General features: G+C 31.2%; 1 protein-coding gene across 1 annotated transcript in view; it reads left to right on the top strand.

Moving 5' to 3' along the window:
• The first annotated feature begins 4,548 nt into the window (after positions 1 to 4,548).
• The window catches only part of LOC111688550 (probable small nuclear ribonucleoprotein Sm D1), a 50,374-nt gene continuing 30,625 nt past the window's right edge, over positions 4,549 to 24,297 (top strand). The window contains exons 1-2 of the mRNA XM_046951031.1: positions 4,549 to 4,700; positions 4,770 to 4,948. Of these exons, the coding sequence (XP_046806987.1) occupies positions 4,935 to 4,948 (14 nt within the window). The 5' untranslated portion in view covers positions 4,549 to 4,700; positions 4,770 to 4,934. The remainder of the gene's footprint in view (positions 4,701 to 4,769; positions 4,949 to 24,297) is intronic.

Here is a 24,297-nt window from a genome sequence, read left to right as displayed (position 1 = left end):
ATTAAATTTTGCAAATTTGTCAAAGTTTGTTACGGTATACCGGCTAATAGCAAGTACTCAGGAAAAAAATCTATATACGATTCGATTTGTCTATTGATCCACTATCGATGACATATTTTGGTTTTGCTGCTCAACGAATATTTTAAAATTTTTGAGTATAAAAACTTTTTCAGTAAATTTGCCAATTTGTCAAAGTTTGTTACGTTATACCGTCTTATGGCAAGTACTCAAGAAAAAAATCTATATACGGTTCGATTTGTCTATTGATCTCCTATCGATGACATATTTTGGTTTTGCTGCTCAACGAATATTTAAAAATTTTTTAGTATAAACACTTTTTCATTAAATTCTTCAATTTGCCAATTTTCCAAAGTTTGTTACGTTGTACCGTCTTATGGCAAATACTCAGGAAAAAAATCTATATACGGTTCGATTTGTCTATTGATCCCCTATCGATGCCATATTTTGGTTTTGCTGCTCAACGAATATTTTAAAATTTTTGAGTATAAAAACTTTTTCATTAAATTTTGAAAATTTGTCAAAGTTTGTTACGTTATACCGTCTTATGGCAAGTACTCAGGAAAAAAATCTATATACGGTTCGATTTGTCTATTGATCCCCTTTCGATGCCATATTTTGGTTTTGCTGCTCAACGAATATTTAAAAATTTTTTAGTATAAAAACTTTTTCATTAAATTTGCCAATTTGCCAAAGTTTGTTACGTTATACCGTCTTATGGCAAGTATTTAGGAAAAAATCTATATACGGTTCGATTTGTCTATTGATCCCCTATCGATGACATATTTTGGTTTTGCTGCTCAACGAATGTTTTAAAATTTTTGGGTATAAAAACTTTTTCATTAAATTTTGCAATTTTGTCAAAGTTTGTTACGTTATACCGTCTTATGGCAAGTACTCAGGAAAAAAATCTATATACGGTTCGATTTGTCTATTGATCGATGACATATTTTGGTTTTGCTGCTCAACGAATATTTAAAAATTTTTTAGTATAAAAACTTTTTCATTAAATTCTTCAATTTGCCAATTTTCCAAAGTTTGTTACGTTATACCGTCTTATGGCAAGTACTCAGGAAAAAAATCTATACATGGTTCGATTTGCCTATTGATCCTCTATCGATGACATATTTTGGTTTTGCTGCTCAACGAATAGTTAAAAATTTTTTAGTATAAAAACTTTTTCATTAAATTTGTCAATTTGCCAATTTTCCAAAGTTTGTTACGTTATACCGCCTTATGGCAAGTACTCAGGAAAAAAATCTATACATGGTTCGATTTGCCTATTGATTCTCTATCGATGACATATTTTGGTTTTGCTGCTCAACGAATATTTTAAAATTTTTGAATATAAAAACTTTTTCATTAAATTTTGCAAATTTGTCAAAGATTGTTACGGTATACCGGCTAATAGCAAGTACTCAGGAAAATAATCTATATACGGTTCGATTTGTCTATTGATCCCCTATCGATGACATATTTTGGTTTTGCTGCTCAACGAATATTTTAAAATTTTTGAGTATAAAAACTTTTTCATTAAATTTTGCAAATTAGTCAAAGTTTGTTACGGTATACCGGCTAATAGCAAGTACTCAGGAAAAAAATCTTTGTACGGTTCGATTTGTCTATTAATACCCTATCGATCACATATTATAGTTTTCCTGCTCAACGAACATTTTTAATTTTTTAAGCATAAACACCTTTGTTAAATTTGTAAAATCTTCAAAGTTTGTTACATCACAGCATTTCATAGAAAGTACTTTGAAGAACACTTAATACTTGATTCGTTTTTCGATTCACTATTAATAACACATTTCAGATTTAGTGCTCAAAGAGGATTTTAATTTTTATTTGGATATTTAAATATTTCACAAATATATCAATTAGTTTGTTATGGTTTGTTATCTTTTTGTTTACGTTTTTTATGTATTTTCTTCTTTGTTTATATTTTTTTATGTTCTTATCCACGTGTATACACAAAAAAGTACTTTCCGTGCAACTCTGAAAAAAGTTTGCCAAAAATCCCCCTGTTTGTTTTCTTCTTCTACGTAAAATTGGCTTTTCTGATTGAAAAAGGGCATTAAAAGAAACTAGAATACCTAAAGCATATGACAATCATTTAAGATTTATTTAGCCAATCAGATTGGAATCTGAAGCCATTTCTTTCAGTCATCCCTAAAATAAATTATTATTTAACTAGATCTAAAAAACAACATAATTTTTACACACTTGAAAGAAAATTACCGCTAGAAATTAGTTTGAGTTGAATTTGATTATTTAGAAATTGACTTATTTCTTGTTTCGTTATTTTTGAATATAAAAATATGTATATGTACCATTTACATGTATGTATGTGAATCACTTTTTTTAACAACTGCCTTTCAACAAATTTCAAAAAATCTCATATATTAGAATAGGACTTTTTGCTTAAGTGTTTCAAAGGGAAAATAAATTTCTATGTATGTGTCAAAGTAAATTTATAAAGTAGACTCATTTTAACAGCTGACTAGTTTTTTTAAATTTGCTATTTGTGGACTTACTTGTCAAAAATGTTTATGTTGCCATATTTGTTTTCATTTTAACGCTTGCTTTTGTACAAGTTTCTGAGTAATTTGTTGTATTTAATGTGAAAAAGTGTATTTTAAGTGTATAATATTTTTAAAAATGTTCTAATTTTTAAAAAATAAAGAAAACTCTGTGACTTTTAATATAAATAATAACATATTTTTGGAAAGTACAACAATAATGCCATATTTTCCATTAATTATTGGTTCATTTTTGTAAACAAATTTTGACAAGTTAGTATTTCGAACAATAACAAATTGCCTGTGGTTTTTGTAGACGTTTGTTGTACAACAACTCGTGTCGCTACTTTATTAATTTACTTTGGTATGTGTGTGGATTGTTTTGTTTTAATAAAAAACACCGACTTATTATTCAAACAAGTGTGCAAACTGTTGCATACACAAAAAAATGTATATATAACCGAAAATAAATGACAACCAAAACCAGTGTTTGAAAGGACAAATATGATATAAAATAAGTAATACTTATGTAAATACAATGAGATTTTAAATTACACATAATTTACACATGAGATCATTTACACATGGAATACACATTGAAATAAAAATTACACACAATATGTGTAATTACACAAGAAGTGTCAACACTGAATGGGAGCTTTGTTCTACGCAATGATAGATACATTCTCAGTAATGTCAGTCAATTGACCGGTCAAATGACAACAGGGTATACAGAGACGTCACGAGCAAAAAGCTATTTCCCTCTCTTTCGCACAAAACGAATTCAATGATTTTTTTAGCTGTATTTTATATACCTCTTCTCATCAAACAATTTCAAAATCAAACAAAAGCTGATTTCAGACTTTTTCAAATGTCAAAAGTGACATCTCTGTATACTTTGTGAAATGACTGTCACTGTTCTTATAGGGAATAAACAAAATACTGACAATTTTTCTGCCGACGTTTTGTCAAGTATAGAGATAAATATTTGTCTAATATTGACAAGGGGGTACCTACCCTACAAGATATGTATGACCGAAACTAACACATACAAAATGATTTTACTAACACACTTGCAACATTTTTCTTTAAAAATTACTAAAAAAATAGTTAATGGATAATTCCATCAATAATGACGGTCAAATGACCGGTAAAATGACTGTGATTTACTCAATGTGTGATAAAGGGTTTCATTTGCATATGAAAGAGTGAAACAACTACATTTGATTGTTACTGTGTTTTCGTCGCATAAATTAATTATTTCAGTGAAAACCAAAGATCAAAAAGCAAAAAATTAAAAAATTTAAGACTAAAATTATTAAAAATAAAGAGATTTATTGTAATTTAAAAACGGTGCAGGAAGTGGAGCTGAGAATATACACTTCGGAGTTTAATCTATCTGTGGTATTATGAATACATATTTACTTTTAATTTTTATATTTCAATATTTATATGCATTTCTTTACAGACAATTTATTTCCTAAAAATAAAAGGAGCATAGGAGGATTTTACATTCTGTGAGGTATGTAAAATGGTGAAATGGTAGTTAATTTATGTATATGCTTACTATGTATATTAATAAAGTTAAAAATATATATCTTATCTTAATTGTGTTTTATTATAAATTGGCATAGCCGTCAGATTTGACGGATAAATTCATCAAGTGTGATTGGTCAACTGTGATGGATATATCCATAAAGAATGATTAGTCAATCGTGACTAACATTTCCATCATCCTTGATTGGTAAAAAGCAAAAGAGTGAGCAGCTCAAATATATGTTTTAAAATCGGTAGAATTCATAAGTGCAAGGGAGATGCAAGATCACATGTACACAAAAGTTTCCATCAAATTTTTCATATTGCCCTTAAGAACTTGATAGAAACTTTGTTCTACGCAGTGATCGATATTTCCTTCACTAGTGTCAGTCAAATGACTGTCACTGTTCTTGTAGGGTACATAAGATATGTGCATAGTTGCCAGATAATTTGGGTGCCAGATAATTTGTATTGTTAAAATATATAGTTGTCAGATAATTTGGGTGCTCTTATGATTAAAATGTTCAAAAATATAATCGATGCAAAAATTCTTTAAATGTTGAAACGAGTAAATAACCTATTCTTGAGACCATAAAACGCATCATATTAACATGCCTTTACATAGTTAAGTTTCCCCTATTAGAATTTTAAATTTTATTAACAATTAATAATTTCCTTTAATTATTAAAAAAGACCGTCAAATTTAGATGTAAAATCGTCAAATCGTCAACATGCTATTTTGGAAATGAAAATCGTCAAAATGACGAAAAAGCTTCAAATCTGGCAAGAGTGTACGAAGTTACTAATTACTTTTTTTTCATAATTTAGAAATTATTTACATCAAACAACACGTTCAATATGAAACTTGTAAGGTAAATTTAACCGCATTTTCAATAAATGAAATGTAAGAAATAAAATGTAAGAAAGTGTATTATTTTTGTGAACCATTAGTGCAAGTCCGGTTTCAACTTAAGCTAAATAAACTTTACGAGAAGCTACACACATATATATGTGAATCCCTAAATCACTAGTATTGTTATACACATATATTAACGATTGATAACTTATTTATATTGTAAACAGGAGGAAGATCTTATATTGGATTCCAAAAAATCGATCTGAATCCAATAAAATATAAATAATTTATTTTATATAAATTTACCTTTTTATCATAGTACATAAAAGAAAAAAAATAATATAAAAAGTAGTGCCAATTATGGAAAAATCCTTTTGCTCTTAATAAAAATTGATTGTTTCGATTTTAATCTTAATTGCCATCGAGGAAAAAATACTTGCTTCCGGCCGTATGCCGTCTGTTTAGTAAGACATTAATAAGCGATGCCGATGTTTTATATACCTATCATACAGAAGAAAATCTTCTATTAAACGTCTTTAGGGCCACTATTTAAATAAATAAATAATGTTTGAAATCAAACATTTCTCTTATTTGACTAGATACAAAATTAAATAAAAGCTTAATTGGCTATTAACATATAATATTTTATAAATGAACTAGCTACAGCTAGTATGCTTATTATCCTAAAAACAAGTATGAATGTATAGTCGGACATTGCCGACCATATGATACAATACACCAGTCAGTATATTAAAAAGTGGATAGGTAATTATAAAAAATAAAGCATTTAATTAGTTTTTAACCGTATTATGTAATATTTTTACGTATTATTGGCAAAGAAAAGAGATTTTCTACAAGAGGGCTTATAGGGTAGTAATTGTAAATATGGACCTATCCTTAAAAATTTTGGAAGAGGATTTAGATTTTAATCGTTTTATTAGAAATTATAAGTGAATTTTAACCTTTAACATTTTCAGAAGGGGAGTTTGTATGGGGGCTAGGGTCAAATGATGCCCGACCACTATAAAAATTAGTAGTGCCGTTCTATAAAACTAATTTGTTGACATAATAGAACATAGGCAAAATTACGGACCTATTTCAACCATTTTAATAGCGTTCGTCCTTGCTAAATCGACTCAGAAAGTGATTCTGAGCCGATTGGTATACTTTAAGGTGGGTCTAGAAACAATATTTTTGGGTGTTACAAACATCAGCACAAACGCATAATAATTTGTTACAATTCAGCAATTTTTGCGAACGTTTAATAATAATTTAATTAAATTGGTAAAATATTTTTAAAAATGTAATAGTTTCCCAGATATACAAAATTTTGTATTTATGTCAAGCCAAGCTGCCAAGCCACCATCGCAAGTCCGCTTGTTATTCTCTAAATGTTCCCATGCTCTGTTTCTCAGTTATACGAATTTTTTCTATTTAATTCATATGGGGACTCACAGCCCCCTATAATGAAGTTCTTCATGCAAAATTTAAAGAATCTTGTTCTATTTGTTTCCCAGATAAACAAAATTTTGTACTTAATTTATGTATTTAACTCATATGGGAGGTACCAACCGCCCTTATGAAAGTACGTTGTTGTAGTTTCTGACATATGTATTAGGCTTCACGCAATATTTTTGAAATTGTGATATCATACCTTTTATGAATGTATTTGGAACTGCGCAAATATTGGCGAAATTATTTTGTTAAAATTTCAAATTCATCATCTGCATATCTTTGACCAAAATACCGATTTTGGCCGACATTTTTTATAGACCGAAAACTGCTGAACATATTTCAAATCCGACTTTAGTATACTATTATACAGGAAAATTTAAGATATTTAAACTTATTTTGACAGAATTCAGATGCACTATAAATGCATAAGAAAAAATCAAAACCTGATTTTATCATCTTCTATCTTCTTCTATCTATATGTATAGAAATGAGAGTGTTTGTTTGTATGTTTATATGTTTGAACGCTATAGACTACTAAATGGCTAAACCGATTTGCTTGAAATTTTCATAGCGTATTCCTGTATGTCTGAAATAGGTAATAGGCTACTTTTTATTTTGTATTTTCAAGTGGGCGAGGAGCCACGCCCACATTAAGAAAATGTTAAATTCGTATATTTGAGATAATATAACAGTTAGAGTCCTCAAATTATGTTGGAGGCATTTTAGTGTCAATATGATTATATGGGATAAAAAATGGGCGGACTATCGTTAGTGGGCGTGGCACCTCCCATATAAAATAAATACAAAAATTCGTTTATCTTGAAAACCATTACAGTAAGAATCTTAAAATTTTGCACGAATAACTTTAACATCCAAGTAAACATTTTGGGTAATAAATTGGCGGACTACACATGAGGGTAGTGGCACCTCCCATATAAATTAAATACAAAAATTCGTTTATCTTGAAAACTTAGAATCTTAAATTTTTAAACGAATAATTTTAACATCCATGTAATCATTGATGTTAAAGTAATAAATTGGCGGACTACCCATGACGGGATCGGCACCTACCATATTAATTGAATAAAAAATTCGTTTATCTTAAGATAATGTTACTGTTAGAGTCCTCAAATTTTGTCGGAGCTATTTTAGTGTCAATATGATTATTTTAAGATAAAATGTGGGAGGACTAGCGTTACATTAAATACAAAAATTCGTTTATGTTGCAAACTAATACAGTTAGAATTTTGCATGAATAACTTTAACATCGATGTAAACCTTTTAAGTAATAAATTGGCGAACTACCCATGAGGGGAGCGGCACCTACCATATTAATTGTATACAAAATTTCGTGTATCTTAAGATAATGTAACAGAGTCCTCAAAGTTTGTCGGAGCTATTTTAGTGTCAATATGATTATTTTAGGATAAAATGTGGGAGGACTAGCGTTAGGGGGCGTGGTATCTCCCATACAAATTAAATTCAAAAATTCGTTTATCTTGGAAACTAATATAGTTAGAATCTTAAAATTTTGCATGAATAACTTTAACATCTATGTAAACTTTTTAAGTAATAAATTGGCGAACTACCCATGAGGTGAGCGCCACCTCCCCTATTAATTTAATACAAAAATTCGTTTTTTTAAGATAATATAGAAAATACAGTTAGCGTCGTAAAATTTTTGTCGGAGCCACTTTAGTATCAATGTGATTATTTAGGATAAAATGTGGGAGGACTAGCGTTGGGGGGCGTGGCACCTTCCATATAAATTAAATACAAAAATTCGTTTATATTGGAAACTATTACATATTATACAACTAAATTCTTAAAATTTTGCATGAAGAACTGTAATATAAACATTTATAAGAAAAAAAGAGCTAACTTTCATCTGTTAGGGCTTGGAGCACCCATATAAATAAAATAGAAAAATTCTTATATCTGAGAAACTGTTAGAGATAGACTTAATAAATTTCACTTGAAGAATTTTGACATTCATCTAAACATTTAGAGTATAACGAGCAAACTTTTAATGGGGATGATGAATAAAATACAAAATATTGTTTATCTAAGAAAATATGTAACTTTGTTCATCAAATTTTGCTTATATTTAAAATTCATCTCAACATTTTGATAAAGGATAAAGGGCGGACTTAAATCTGGAGAGCTTGAAGCCCCCACACGAATTAAATAAAAAAAATGTTCTATAAAACAATTAGAGCTAGAATCCTCAAATTTTATATAACTTTGACTTCAAATAAACATTTAGAAAATAACGGGTGGGATTTCAGTGGGGGGCTTGGCACCACATATATGAATTAAATACAAAATTTCGTATATCTTGAAAACTGTTAGATAATTCAAATTTTTCATAGATAGATAGAAATTGGCGAACTTGCAATAATTTGCTTGGCATCTGTCATATGTAACATATTGTTAATCTGGAAAACTATTGTGGTTGTAATTTTCAAAATCGTTAAGTGGGTTTATTATTTATACTAGAGGGTAAAAAATATTGTATATCCCAAGGCATTAGAATAAGAATTATTCTTTTTTCATCATCCTCTCCAAATTTTATAAAACTCCATCCAATTAATGTTATTATATAACTTGTATAATGACAAATTTTGGGCCTTATGTGTTTTTCGAAGTTTAAAATCTGAAAATTGTACGCCTCATCCTATTTTGCACCATTTGTCTCAGCAAAAAGCATACTTTGATTATGCACAAAGAAACAATTTTTTTTGAAATATATTGAAATTAGCACATCTTTGAGTAATACTAAATGTACTTTTGAAGCATTATAGATTATAGTTTTTGTTGTTCACTTTTTTCGAAATCCATAACCGATTACGACTGTCCAAAAGTAGGAGTACGGTATAGATTATTCTTCATTATTTGTAGTAAATATTAAAAAGATAACAAAAATATCTTTTTTAACACAGTTCTCTAATATTTCATTGAAAATCCTGTAAGAAAATGTCAGGATTTACAAAATCTGACATCTGTTCAAATGTCTCGTAACTTATTAAGATATCGCGAAAAGAAAAATTTTAAATCTCGATCGTGTTTTCATTTAATGATTACACTTACGGTAATGTTTTAAAATTTAATCACATTAGGGCGTGTAAAACATCGTGATCTATATTCAATGATTCAATGATATATAAGTTGAGTATAACAATTAAAGATAAATGAAAAATAATATAATTTAAAGAGAAAAAAGTAAACAAAAACTTTTTAAACTGCGTTGCGTTGCTGAGTTGCTAAGTGTTTTGTGGGATAGTTTTCCAAAGATGTTTTTGGTGTATAAAAAACTGCAGGGATCTTACAGGGCTACTGATGTAAAGCTGAACGTTGTCGGCATAGATATACACTTTGCAGTGTTTAACTTGCATCGGCGTTGGCGTAAATTGGATATGGGAAGAGAGGTTGTGTTATTTACATGGACAATCTGTCCATACGTTCGATATTGGTACGAGAGATATTGGTATATTAATTTAGTAGATGTGGTTGATAAGTTAAAAAGATTTTTAAGTTTGGAGCATAGGATTTTGTGGTTGAGTGTCGAGTAATACGAGGATATTAATTTTATCTTTATCAATGTCTCTTCTAATTTTTCGCCTGTGAATAGGGCGAAAACCTAATTGTAATTCAGTCATCAATTAGTTTTCATTAATGTACTTACTCAACTGTTTAAATAATAATTTTTCGAAAACATTGGAAAGAAAGCTTAACATACCTATTGGGTGATACTATTATTTAATGATACTTATATTTGATCGTAGAGTAGTACCTTAGCTTCTTTACAAACGAAAATGATATCGATTAGGGTGCTGAAGGTTGATGTATAATGTGTTGGTATACAAGAATTGGTCCTACCCCTTCCACTGCGGGTTTAAATAAGAAAGAAAGATAGATATATCGTTGTAAGGCATAGTAAGATTTTCGATTTGTTTAATCAAGTCAGTGAAAGGCACATCGAGTTAAGGTCTATAAACACATCCGACGAGTATTTTTCAGTCATTTGTCAATAATTCAACAACATCCATGTTAGAGTTTTCAAATACATATAAAAACTCATCGATCTTGCACAATTAGCTTTGAGCATTTATGTGTCATATATTGAGTCCGTTTCTCTGCTTAGTCAGAATCTTTACCATATGAGATGTCACGTCTTTGGGATGTCTACTAACTCTACCGGAATTTGTCATTTAAGTGGAAAAAGACAAAAGATAGAAATGTTATATGAGCAACGCACAGAATAAATGTTGGTTATTTATATGATTATTAATTTTTAGCAAAAAATAATTTGTATATAATTATAATATATATAATTTTCTACTATTAAAAGGAAAATCATGTTACTTTTATGATTTTACTTTTTGGGGAGTACTGTGTGAATTTTATTTATATTTGTATGATATTGATTTTTATTTAATAAGCTAACACTTTATTTAATAAGCTAAGCAAGTCGGTTTGGGCTCCCTTTCAATGATCACTGTCACAGTTTCAAAGACAGGGAAAAGGAAGAAAAGGTCTTCCATCTCCTCTGTGAATGCCCTGCTTTGACCGCAAAGAGAAATAAAATGGGGTTTTATTCAAAAAATTTCAGTACAAAAAAATTAAAGTCAATAAACACCACTTCCACAGAAGTTAAACAAATTCACTTAGTGCTACTTTTGAAATGGTGGTTATTCTTTTGGAAGTACTTCGTTTTATTATTTTGCTTAATTTTTTAGAGATAAATATTATAAAAACTTAAAAAAGTACCCTTTTTTAAGTACACTTACTTACTCGTGGCCCTGAATGCTTAATTTCATGTTTCTGGTTCAAACTTATAGAAAATCAAAAAGTACATTTTAACGAATGAAAAAGTACCAAAAATTACCTTTTATAGGTTCTCACTTTAATGTTTTTAGGTTCAATATTATATAAAATTTAATTTGAAGAAAGAAAAAATACTAAAAACTCCCTTTATAGCATATCACTTACTCCGGGCCCTAAATGCATGATTTCTATGTTCAATATTTTAGAAAATTTAAAAATAACCTTTTGAGGAACGAAAAAATACTGAAAATCGCATTTTACAAGTTATCTGTTACTCCAGGCCATACGTATTTAATTATATGTCTCTGAGTTCAATATTAAAGAAAATTCAAAAAGTACCTTTATCAAGAACAAAAATTCTATTTTATAGGTTCCCAATTGATCCGGATTCATGTTTCTAGGTTCAGAAAAACCTTTTGGAGAACGAAAAAACTTCAAAAATTTCCTTTAATAGGTTATTATTTCACTGCTAGGTTTAATTTTAAAGAAAATTCAAAAAGCCAGCGAAGAATGAAATAGTACATAAAAGTTTCTTTTTTATTATCTTTATGTTTCGATTAAAACATCATAGAAAACTCGTGCTAGAGAACTAAAAAGTAAAAATAAAACAACTGCTACCGGAGTTTATAGATTCTTACATAATCCGGGTTCCTGAGGATTAATTTTATGTTTCTAGGTTCAATATTATAGAACTGTCAAAAAGTATCTTTAGAAAATCGAAAAAGTACCATGAAATTCCCTTTTATGGAACATTTCAAAAAGTACTAAAAGTACCTATTTTGTAAATTACAATTTACTCTACATATATATTTAATTTAATTTTTTTAAAGTTTAATTTTATAAAAGTACCAGTGAAAAGGCGAAAAAGTACCAAAAATTTTCCTTACTATTTATTTCAGAATTTTTTATTTTATATATTTTTTTAAATTATATAAAAATTTTAGTTCAAATAAAAAAATGTATTATAATTTTAAGAAAACAAATATTTATTATCAATTGTGCTTCACTATTTCCTCTTAATGTAAATAAATTTAATGAAATTGAAGTTATTGAAAGTTTGCTTTCAATCAATTTAATTCAAATCAATCAATCATAAGTAATTTTAAAGTTCGAAAGTTTTTTTTCGAGCCGCAACATAAATCATTCGTCTTAAGTGATTGAAATTGAAATCTTAAAATTGCATTGATTTATCAAATTCTTTAAATTTTAACTTTAATTTATGTATGTCAGATGTACTTAACTCTATTTTTAATCGTATTAACTGGATCGATATGTTGTCTGGAATATCAACCTCATCTTGCTATGATAAATTTGTTGATGTAGTTCTAAATGTTTGTAAAGAAAATATTCCTTTAAAGAAAAAGAAGCCTTATAAATTACCTTAGTATACTCGTGGTCTTAAGAGACTTAAGACCTTCGAAACAAATTCCATAAACGCTTTGTTAATTCAGGCTCAGCCGATAGTCATTCCAAATTTATTTCTCTATCAGCGTGAATTTAATTGTTTAAATTAATTTCTCTATAGACAATACATAAGGAGTGAGATCGAAAAATTCTTAAACATACATATATGTTTATAAAAAAGAAACCACTAAACTTACAGCTTTATTTTTTTTTATTTGATTCAAATTATTATTACAATTTACAAAAAAAAATTATTTTTATAGTTTTAATCACTAGTGATGAAATTTTGAACCCTTTTCGGAAACCCTTCCATTAATGTTTTTTATAGTGCTTTCTGTCACTTTGCTCGAACATGTAGTCCATCTCCGTTTAAAATCTACCACACTTTTGGACACCTTTTTTGTACTCTTCAATTCTTTTTAAACAAGAGCCCAATATCTCTCCACTAGCCTTAACTCCGGGCAGTTTGGAGGATTTGCCTCTCTTGGTACAAATACCACATTATTGTTCTTGTTCCACTCAAGGGCTTGTTTACCATAGTGACAGGATGCCAAGTCAGGCCAAAAATAAGTGGACACATTATGAAGTCTTATGAATGGAAGCAACCTTTTTTGTAAACATTCCTTGATGTAAATTTCGGTATTTATAGAGCCCGTTGTAACAAATGATTGGCTTCTTTTGCCGCAACTGCATATTGCTTGCCATACCAAGAACTTACTGGGAAATTTTGTCTGCTTTTGGCTCCTAAACTTTTCTTCAACATTCCCTCGAGCATCAGTAACATAAAGCTTTTGACCTGGAAGTTGCGAAAAATCTGCCAGAACATACGTTTCGTCATCCATTATGCAGCAAGAATATTTTTTTATAAAACTTGACTTCAATTTCCGTGCTCTGTTTTTGGCCTCTAAATTTTTAGCAGCGTTCCTGTCAGGAACTTTTTGAGCCTTGTATGTTTTTAAACCTGCATTAGCTTTAACTTTTCGTACCAAATAGTCCGAGCAATGAGCTAACCGAGCTGCTTTCCTACCGGATGTGTTGGGAGCTCTTTTGAAAATGCGTTCTTTTTTTTTTGGCTTTAGAAACATCATGTGGACCATTCCTTCTACCTGAACCAGGTTTTCTATCAACTGACAAGTTCTCCCGGTACTGTTTAATAACATTGGAAACAGTTTGACGGCAGACCTTTGTATGCTTGGCCAACTTTTTGTAAGACCAAGTTGGGTTTAGTTGAAAATATTTAATAATTTCAGTACGCACTTTTTTCTGGTCACTCATTAATCAGATTAACAAAAAAAAATAATATAATTGACATTACACATAATAACTGACATGTTTTTCAAAGGTAACTTGATCAAAAAAAAATCAAATATTACTTTGGTTGAAAAATGTAATGAAAAACGTGTGTTAAGAATTTTTCGATCTCACTCCTTATTTGGGAATGAAAATGAAATAAGAAGTAATCCCAAATATTTTTTCTTTTATAAAATCAAGGAAGCAAGTATCTGATATACCAAAGATTATGATCTATGGTGATTAAACCTCTGTATCTTACAGTGAATCTTTAAATGTGTTGAGTTAAATTTTAAACCACCTTATAATAAAAAGTATATCTCTTATTCTTCTCATATGCTATTTGTAGACATTGGTTTCATGGTTGTCTCATATGATAAAGTCTTTAATGCAATTATGAACAGTAAAGATCTTTAATGCAATTTAGAACAGCGCAGTCAAGTAGACACTATTACCAATTTTTCTAAAGCCTTTGATAAAGTTTCGCATAATATTCATATAGGAAAATTACAAATGTTCGGTTTTCACTCTAATTTCTTAAATTGGTTAAAATCATATGTAAAGTAGTTGTAGAAAATTATTTTTCAAAGACTTATGTTCAGTCATCTGGGGTATCTCAGGGTAGTGTTTTAGATCCACTTTTATTTATTTTATTCATTAATGATATCTTATCATGTTTTAAATATGTTAAATGTTTACTTTATGCTGATGATTTAAAAAATTTTCAAAGGTTCGATACAGTACAACTTTTCTTGAATTTGCAATCTGATTTAGCCAATTTTTTTGTTGGTGTAAGTTTAATGAACTTCATTTAAATTTTGATAAATGCTTTCATTTAACCTTTACAAGATCTCCAAATCCTATTCCAACGGTTTACAAAATTAGAAACTATAGTTTAAAATACGTCAAATCTATTAACGATTTGGGGATTGTATTTGATTCAATGTTATTGTTTACTCAACACATTGACTATATTTTCCCAAAAGCTTATTCTATGTTTGCCTTCATTAAGAGAAATTGTTCTGAATTTACAGAATTTGCATTTGTAAGATCAAGGCTAGAATATGCGGCTATTATTTGGGCTCAATATTCTAAACAATTAATTACCCGCGTTGAAAGAGTTCAAACGAAATTTATTAAATTTGCTTTTTATCCATTAGTTTTGATAATCCAATACCATCATATCGATTTAGATCAGAAGTCGGCGCTAGTATTGTTCTGACAACGAAGATTTTCGGCAAATTACATGTACACAACACGGTCGCATACGAACCTCTAAACAAGTGTGCTCCTGAGACCACCGTTCCTGAGCTGATCTAAAGCAATAATCAAGTATTTGTTTCTTGATGACCGTTAAGGGGACACCACAGAACTGGTCTATATCCAGTATGGGCATCCTCGTACCGGCTTTTGCCAAAATGTCAGCAGTAGTATTGCCAGGTATATCCCCGTGTCCCTCCAAACGAGGGTACTTCTTGAATGTCTCGCCATCTCCTTTAGAGACGCCCGGCATTCTTGGACAAGTTTTGATGTAGAATACACACCTATCAGGGATTTTATGGCGGCTTGACTGTCAGTATAGATTCTGATATCCCTGTTGAATATCCGATAGTACCTAAGCCAATTAGATGCCTTCATTATAGCTGAGATTTCAGCCTGTAAAATAGTACATTCGTCGTTGAGTCGGAAAGAGATTTTCGTCCTGAATTCTTCAATGAATATACCCCCGCCAACACCTTTAATTGTTTTAGAGCCATCTGTATACATATTTAAGCTTTCAACACTATCAGGTGTCTATTCATTATAATTACAGATTAAACTATACCGGAAGTTCCTTGAAATGCACGGTTCCGGAATTTGGTAGTCAGTAGCATGATGTAGGTTTGGTAGAGAATCTACAATCTTTTCATGACCTCTGGAACCCAAGTTCCATTTATTTGTAATACTTAATCTGACTGCAGTATTCATTGCCAATTGTTTAGCAAGAATGTCCACAGGCAGCCAGTTCAGCATGGCAAACAACGCTTTACTGGGCGTAGTCCTAAGTACACCTGTTATAAGAAGAGCAGATTGTCTCATAACTTTTGTGAGAATGTTTCTGTTAGATGTTTTGTCCAGTGCATACCACCAGACAATTACACCATACATCATTATCGGTTTAATCACAGCCTCATATAGCCAATTTACATTTCCTGGGTTGATACCCCAATGCAGGCCAATAGCCTTTCTACAAACGTACAACGCCGTAATGGCTTTAGAAGATCTGGAGATGATATTCAAGCTCCAAGACAATTTTCTATCGAGAATAACACCTAAGTATTTAGCGCTATCCGACAGAGTGAGAACCTCGCCCATATAGTAGTACATATAGGCGAAACTAAAGCGGTTTTCAAACAAAAATTTTTATTCTCTTCACACAGACGAGCTCTGAGAGAATAAAACAAACTTGTGAGAAGAAAACGCACTCACTAAACTTCAAACTTTCTTCGCAAAATTGTGAGGATATTAGCACTTATTAGTTTTTCTTATCACTTAAACTTAATGTTTATTATTTTTTTAAACACTTTTAATTTATTTAAAACCCCAAAAATATTTTATATTTTACAAACGAAAAAAAAATATTTTTTATTCTTTGACATTTCATTTTAATTAAAACTGAAAAATTAAAAGTTGTACATTTTAGTATTGAAAATTAATTTTTTTTTTAATTTTGCATTAGCGCAGAAAAAAATTACCAAAAAAAGGTGTTTATAATATGTTTTGAGATAAAATATCTTTTCAAAAAAATAAATAACTAATATATTCATTCACTTCCATATAAAATTCCATTTATAACTCACAAAGAATAACGTAAAAAATACAGTTTTTATTTAGTGCCTTTTGAACAACTGTGTTTATTTTTGTACTTCTACTAATACATTCTCACCAGTTAGGTCTTTGACAGGGGACTTAGGTCCTTGACAATTAGTTTCGCCTATATACTACTATATGACCTCGCCGTTGAGACGTGGAAGGGGGAATTGAGGAATTTTGTATTTGTTCGAGAACAATAATAACGCATGTAACACTCCATGAGCTTATTATCTTCAGCGCTTCTTCTAATCTTTGAGACAGAGTCTCAAGATGCATTCCAGTTACCGCTACTGCAACATCTTCAGAGTAAGCAACCGCCTTAAAACCTAGTGAGTCAAGTTTAACCAATAGTTCATTAATTGCCATATTCCAATGAATAGGGGACAACACCCCTACAGATTGTTGTATCACCCAGTGAAGATACGATAGTCCGTTCCGATAGTAAGTTCTTTACAAAACTCACAATAGATCGATCCACACCCACCCGAGAGAGGGATTGACAGATAGGTGAGGATCTGACGTTATTAAAAGCGCCTTCAATATCGAGAAAGGCAACCAGAGTGAAGTTTCCACAGCTCATGTATCTTTTAATATACCCAACCAGGGAATGTAAAGCCGTCTCAGCAGATTTACCTTTCATGTAGGCATGCTGAGAGTTTGAAAGAAGAGATTTGTCAATAGATATCCTGATATTGATATCAATTATTCTCTCCAGAGTTTTAAGCAAGAACGACGCCATACTAATGGGTCTGAAGTCTTTTGCCTTGGTGTGAGATGTCTTTCCCCCTTTAGGGATAATGATCACGTTACATTTGTTCCACTGAACAGGAATGTAAGACCAGTGTAAGCAGGCCTTGTAAATACTACTTAGCCAGGGAATGATACGATCTAAATTATTTTGTAGATCCGCTGGAGTGATACCATCAGAGCCAGGAGTTCAAGTGTCTCTTGACTACCTGCAATCCAGTTTCCGCCCGCTTTTTGTATATAACTTGGGACAGAAGGAGATTTAGACAGGAACTTACGAAGACGACTCGTATCTGATGAATTTTCTATAGAACTACAGAAATTTCTCCAAGAACTACGCTTTGCACTTCGTTCCTGATTTTAAATTCATTAACTTTTGTCTTATAAAGAGACCAGATACCAGTTCTATTTGCCTCGTTAAATAATTTACGACATAACCTACGAGCTTTCGCAATTTCGGGATCCCACCAAGGGGGTTTCCCTTAAGTAAACCTTTTGATAGTCTACAGGCCCTATTTGTGGCTACACTAATAGAGCTCGAGATCCAGTTAACGGCTAAATCAATGTCACTTCTACTTTCTATCGTTGGAACAGTAGGAAGAATATCATTCAGGGCCGCTTTGTGTACCTCCCAATTTGTCTTTTTTCTGTTAAGAAATGGTTCTATAATATTTACTTGAACTACTATTTCGAATTCTATAAAACAGTGATCAGAGAAAGAGCATTCGTTTGAGACCTTCCAACCCTGAATTAGATCAATATGGTTTGCATTCACAACCGTAATATCCAGAACCTCCCTTCTATTTGCAACTATGAAAGTAGGTTCTGAACCTCTATATACTACTACTAGGTTATTGTCTAATAGAAAATCTAAAAGAGACTCACCTCTAGGGTTAATATCTGAGCTTCCCCAGACCGTGTGGTGCGCATTTGCATCTGCACCCATGATAAGCGGAATATGTGGCCTATCTGCCTCACACAGAATATCTCTCACCAGGCGATTTGGTGGCTTGTCGCCGTGGTCGTGTGCCATATAGCTACTTAGAAGCCAGATGTTTGAGTTACCAGACTCCCAAGCAGCCGCAACAGTATCTTCGTCGCTGTAATCAGACAGGATAAAGATATTTAAATGGCTCTTAGCCAGAATACAGGATCTTATATTATCTGAGCAGTTAGCATAAAGAAGCTTATAGCCTTTGATAGAGTGTCCACGAACTTTACCATGGTGGGTCCACGGTTCCTGGACAAGGATTAGCTCCTCCCCTCTTTCGGACAAACGGAGGTGGAGGGCAGCAGATGCTGCTTTGGAGTGGTGAAGGTTAATCTGTAATACCTTCACCATCTCCAAAGTCAGGATCATAGACGACTGTTACGTCGACATCTTCCGGATCAGAATCCAAAAATCGTCCTCCGCCACTTTCAGATCGTCGAGGAGTTCGACCACAGGTCAATTGGGAGTTAACCCCGCCTTCTGAAATAGCGGGATCGTCCTTTGCAACGTCCTTCTTTGACGGAACCTCTAGCTTTACTCTAGAGGCAGCGGCGTAGATGCGGAGAGTCATGAGGCTTAGTTGGGATGATGGCAATGGATCTCGGTCTGCGAGGAATTTCGCATACCGGGACCACGTCCAACATAGCACCTGACCACACTACTCCAAGGGACTCAATCGCTAGCTTGAGAAGTAACGCAGAGCGCTCATTCGAACAAGCCAGCAGTTTTATGTGACCCTGGAACCAACCAGCGTCATCATTTTGGGGAGACTCTTCCTCTGATCTTTGCCGTTTAGGCGCCTCAGCAGCAGACTGCGTCACTTCTGCTTTGGCTGGAGGATTTGAGTCATGTTGTCTAGCCAGGATGTTTGCAAATATGTAAATCAACCGATAAAAGATGTCTGGTGTTGGCTATGTTTAACTAAATTTTAAATTTTTCCATAGATAACCAAATTGACCAATTAAAGTTTCCGTTTCCCACAAAATAAGAATTATTTTCCAATACAATAAGTATTAATAACATCCAATAATGCAACTATATTAGTTCCAATCAAACTGCGTTGAATAAATTTCTCAAATTTAAAAAAAATATGTTATAAATATTTATTTCAAAATTACTTTCCCTTTTGTCAACCTTCCTTTCAAAATTTTGTTTTATAATGAAAATTTTATAAAACTTAAACCATGATAAAAATATGAAGGTAGTGTCATTCCACTCTCTCAAAAAACTTTTTGAAGTTTGCTGGTATTTTTTGAAATTCGTACTTTGTAAATAAATAGAACATCGTTGCCACATATGAAAAAGGGAAAAATAGTTTCCAAGAAATTTTGTGTTGTGATTGTGGAATTTATGTTAATAATTTTCAAAATAATTTAGGTCCAGTCGTAACTGTTGTCGAGCTGTCCTGGTTAAAAAAGGTATTGTTTTAGTTTTTTATTTAAATTGTATACAATGTAGATTATCATTTGAAAGGGGCTTGAAGCAATGTATAATTGTGTCCTTAGATTTAGGATAAGAAGGTTTATGTGCCATAAAAAGGACAACATCCAATTCCCTTCAAAGAGACTGAGGATCCAAAGACAGAGAAACAAGAACACTAAAAGAAAACAAGAATGATATAAAATATATAAAAAGGAATGATGAATTGAAACTGGTCCATTCTCATTGCGTTTTAACGCAGAAGATTTACCAAGTCAATTCTCTAAACGTGAGATAATCTCCAATCGAATTATAAAAGCAGTAGACTGCAGGGGTTAAATTTTTGTTATGGAATCTATTCCCCAGCCCCAGTGACAAATTATATGCTCGATGACTCTAATTCCTAGCCATTAGCAAGCCTATCAGAATCCTTGGAATGCGTTTACCCAGTCCTATAAGTAGCCTTCACATCAAGTTCTATCTCAAGGCCTTTTATTTTTTTTAAATTTAAATTTTTTCACTTGAAGAAAACCGTGTATTCTTGGACTGAATGGAGCACTTTTTAGTTTATAGTTTTGATTGAATTGTTTGTACATTTATTTAAACTTTTATTGAATTTTGTTATTTCATTTGCACATATTGATTTTTAGTTTAGTTTAAATTGAATTTTATTTTTGATTTTGATTAAAAAATAAACAAACAAAAAAATGGGATTTTCAAAGTAAATGAGGTAGCTCGATATATTAAAATACCAGCAAACGTCAGATGGTTAATATGGCGACAAAAAGAGAGAATGACACTACCTTGATATTTTTACCATGAGTTAAACTGTAATTAAAAATGAAATTCCATGCCTACTTAAACAATTTTCTATATTTTCTTAAATAGGAAATTAAAACAAAGGTTTCCCTTACACCAAAAGAAAAAAATGTAAAATAAATAGTAACCTCTAAATAAATTCTCAAATCACAATTTCAACAAAATTGTCGCTATCACAATACCTTTAGCTACAACCTTTAGCAACAAGTCGAGCTTTGTATCTTTCAACTTCTCTTTTTATATTTTTCTTTAAAGCATAAACCCACTTACATTTTTTAGTTTTGGGTCTATTTGGAAGTTCAGCTAGTGACCATGTGCCCATATCCCTTAAAGAAGTTATTTCTTTTATCATTGATTCTTTCCACTTCTCACAATTTTTACTAGATAGAAGTGAAAATTTTGTTCCCTTGAATTTTTCATTTCCCTCGAAGGTAAAATTGCTATAGTGATCTTGCTGTGAATTCATTCACAATAGTTGATTTTTTATGGAACAGCTCTTCATTGTTTACTAAATTCCATCAACAAATTTTAAAACGGGGTAATTTTTTCACGACAAAAAAGTTAGTGAACGAAAAAAAGTGGTAAGGGAACATATTTCACGTGAAATAATGATTGGCGATAGGGGTGAATGTTCTTAGGGGGATAAGTTCTTATATATTTTAAGAACATTATCCTCCACCGCATTATTTAGTAAATTAATAGCTTTTATTGGACGTCCAGCTTTAGCTGGTCTTAAAATTTTCGGTCGGCCCGGTCCACGGGTTGCGTTACCTGTTTCTTCAGGAATATTTTCTACTGATGATGTAAATCCAGATCAGTAAACGAAATAAATTCCTTATTTGAAGAATTCTCTTCTTTTACAGCTATTCTGTTTTCATCAAATAATACGTCACGATGTTCATACACCTTATGGGTTTCCTTGTCGTATAATCTATAAGCCTAAGTTACAAGAGAATTATTAACAATGAACCATTTTCATCAAACTTGCCTTTATGTTTCATATTTAATGTAACAGCAGTTGAACCAAATATCTTCACATGTTTTACATTAGGTTTTACACCCGTCTAGACCTCATGAGAAGTTTTGTTGTCTAAACTTTTCGATGTACATCTATATCGCAAGTTAATCAATTTAAATCATGTTGATTATTGATTAACCTTGTGACCTTGACATATGCAAAGTCGATAATATTTTGCCTGTCGTTTTAGACACCTTTACATAAATAAAGACTATGATTTTCCCTTAAAGTTTTTCTTTGTAAATTATAACGTGTTTTAAAGTATTCTTAGTAAGTGATCATTCCATGTAGTTATTGTGATTTTGTGCGGTTTATTTTTTTAGATAAATTTGTTTGTGGCCTAATTTAAAAACTTAAAAAGCTATACAAATCCAAATTTTGAAAGTCCGTAAAAAAGTAAATAAAGCTATAAAAGGTTGGGTGAACATTGTATGTACTACTGTTATTTATCAGGAATAAGTATTATAAATTTCATCTGCAACTTCCTGCTTCGTCTATTACAAATGCTGAACTTTTCTATATATTTCAACTTCATGAAAATGGAGAACGGGACGACATAATATCAATAGTACAAAATCAAATAGAGGAGGGAAGGGTCAATTATGGACTGAACTAAATAAAATTTGGCAGAAGGATTTTACCGCCTATAAAACTTGTTTATGTTGATATTTATGGTTATGCGGATATTTATTACTCAGTTAAATACTTTTTCTTAAGGATGCTTATATAGGATATAGGATCAATTATGGACCAATTATCATAAACTTTTATACACATATTTTTGTTCTTATAAAACATATTTTAAAGGCAGTAATGAGTGTTTTGAAAGTAACCTAATATGGGAGGTAGGGTCAATTATGGACCAATTCAGATACAGATATTTTTAAGCCAGTAATGAGCGTTAAAGTAATTATCTGAAGGGGACCTTATAAGGTAGGTAGGGCCAATCGTGGACCGATTGCCAAAAAATTGCGTCGAGAGGTTTAGGTTCCTATAAAAATATTTTGTGTCAAATTTCGTTGCTTTACTAGTATTTTTAACCCAATTATCAGCATTTAAGAATCTTATACGGGTACTAGGGTTAAATATGACCGGATGTCCGCCAAACTTTGCCATAAAATTTATGGGTGCTTAAAACTGACTTGAGCTAAACTTCATGGAAATTACTTCATATTTAACGTAATTAGGATTATTTAAAAAGTTTTCTCGGGGATCACTTTACCGTAAAATTTATGGGTGCATAAAACTGACTTGAGCTAAATTTCATGGAAATTACTTCATATTTAAGGTATTTTGGAGTATTTAAGAAGTTTTCTGCGGGATCACTTGTATGGGGCTGGGCGAAATCTTCAACCAATATTGCCCTTAGTCAGAACCTTACCAATAAGAAACATTTGTGGAAAATTTCAGCTATTTATTTAAAGAAATAAAGAAGTTATAGATTTTTGACCGGACTCTTCTGCGACTCCATTTTGTTGAGGAGTATAAGGAACTGTTAGTTGACGATGAATGCCGCATTCTTCTAAATATTTATTAAATTTATTGCTGGTATACTCTCCACCATTATCACTTCTTATTGTCTTTATTTGACTTGTTTGACGTCAAACCATACTTTTAAATATTTTAAATTTATCAAACACTTCACTTTTTTGGTTTATGAAATATATCCAAATTCGCCTTGATTTATCATATATGAAAGATAAAAAATATTTATTATTGGACCACACACGTCTGAATGAATTTAATCAAGGACTTCTTCAGATTTATTTTCAGACTGTTTTGGAAAAACCGCTGTATGAATTTTTCTTATCATAAATGTTTTACACCGATCTTGAGTTTCTTTATTTAAATCTAGACCAGTTACCATTTGTTTACTGCATATGACAAGAAATTTCCTTGTAAATCTGGATAATCTTTAAGTTTAATAACACTGTTAATCACTTTTATTTTAACGTTACCCTTTCCCGTTGCAATTATAGACTTTTTGTCAGTCAACATAATAATATCATTATTATCATCAAAAGTAAAGTAAATAACTTACGATTGCAACACATATGGCTTGTAGTCCCGCTATCTATGTACCATGCTGACGTATCCAAAGATTTATTTTGTGCCATTAATGAATACGATTTCTCATCACTTATTGTTCTGCATTTGTTAGGATAATGGTCTTTCTTTTCACAAATGAAGCTATTACCTTTAGTTGTTTTTGAAATTGACGTATTTTTATTGTTTTTGTCAAGTTTATCTTTTTTATAGCACAAAAAACTTGATCCTTCAAGTTCTTGATGTATTGTTTGATCAGCCTCTTCTAAAAGTTTAAGTTTAATTACCGAAAGCAATGGTCTCTATAATTATCACAAAATTCTCATAGTTTTTTGGAAGACTTGATAATAAGATTATAACTAGCAATTCATCTTGTAATTGAATACCAACTTCATCTAATATTTCCACAAGATCGGAGAATGTATTCACATACTCCACAATACTATTACTTTCCCTCTTTCTTGGTAGCATCTCATTTTGCAATTTTAGTTTCTTC

This window comes from Lucilia cuprina, chromosome 5 (genome assembly GCF_022045245.1).
Source record: "Lucilia cuprina isolate Lc7/37 chromosome 5, ASM2204524v1, whole genome shotgun sequence".
In the NCBI taxonomy this organism is placed as follows: domain Eukaryota; kingdom Metazoa; phylum Arthropoda; class Insecta; order Diptera; family Calliphoridae; genus Lucilia; species Lucilia cuprina.
Note: the sequence above shows the minus strand (reverse complement) of the source record. Positions and strands in the feature narration are given on the sequence as shown.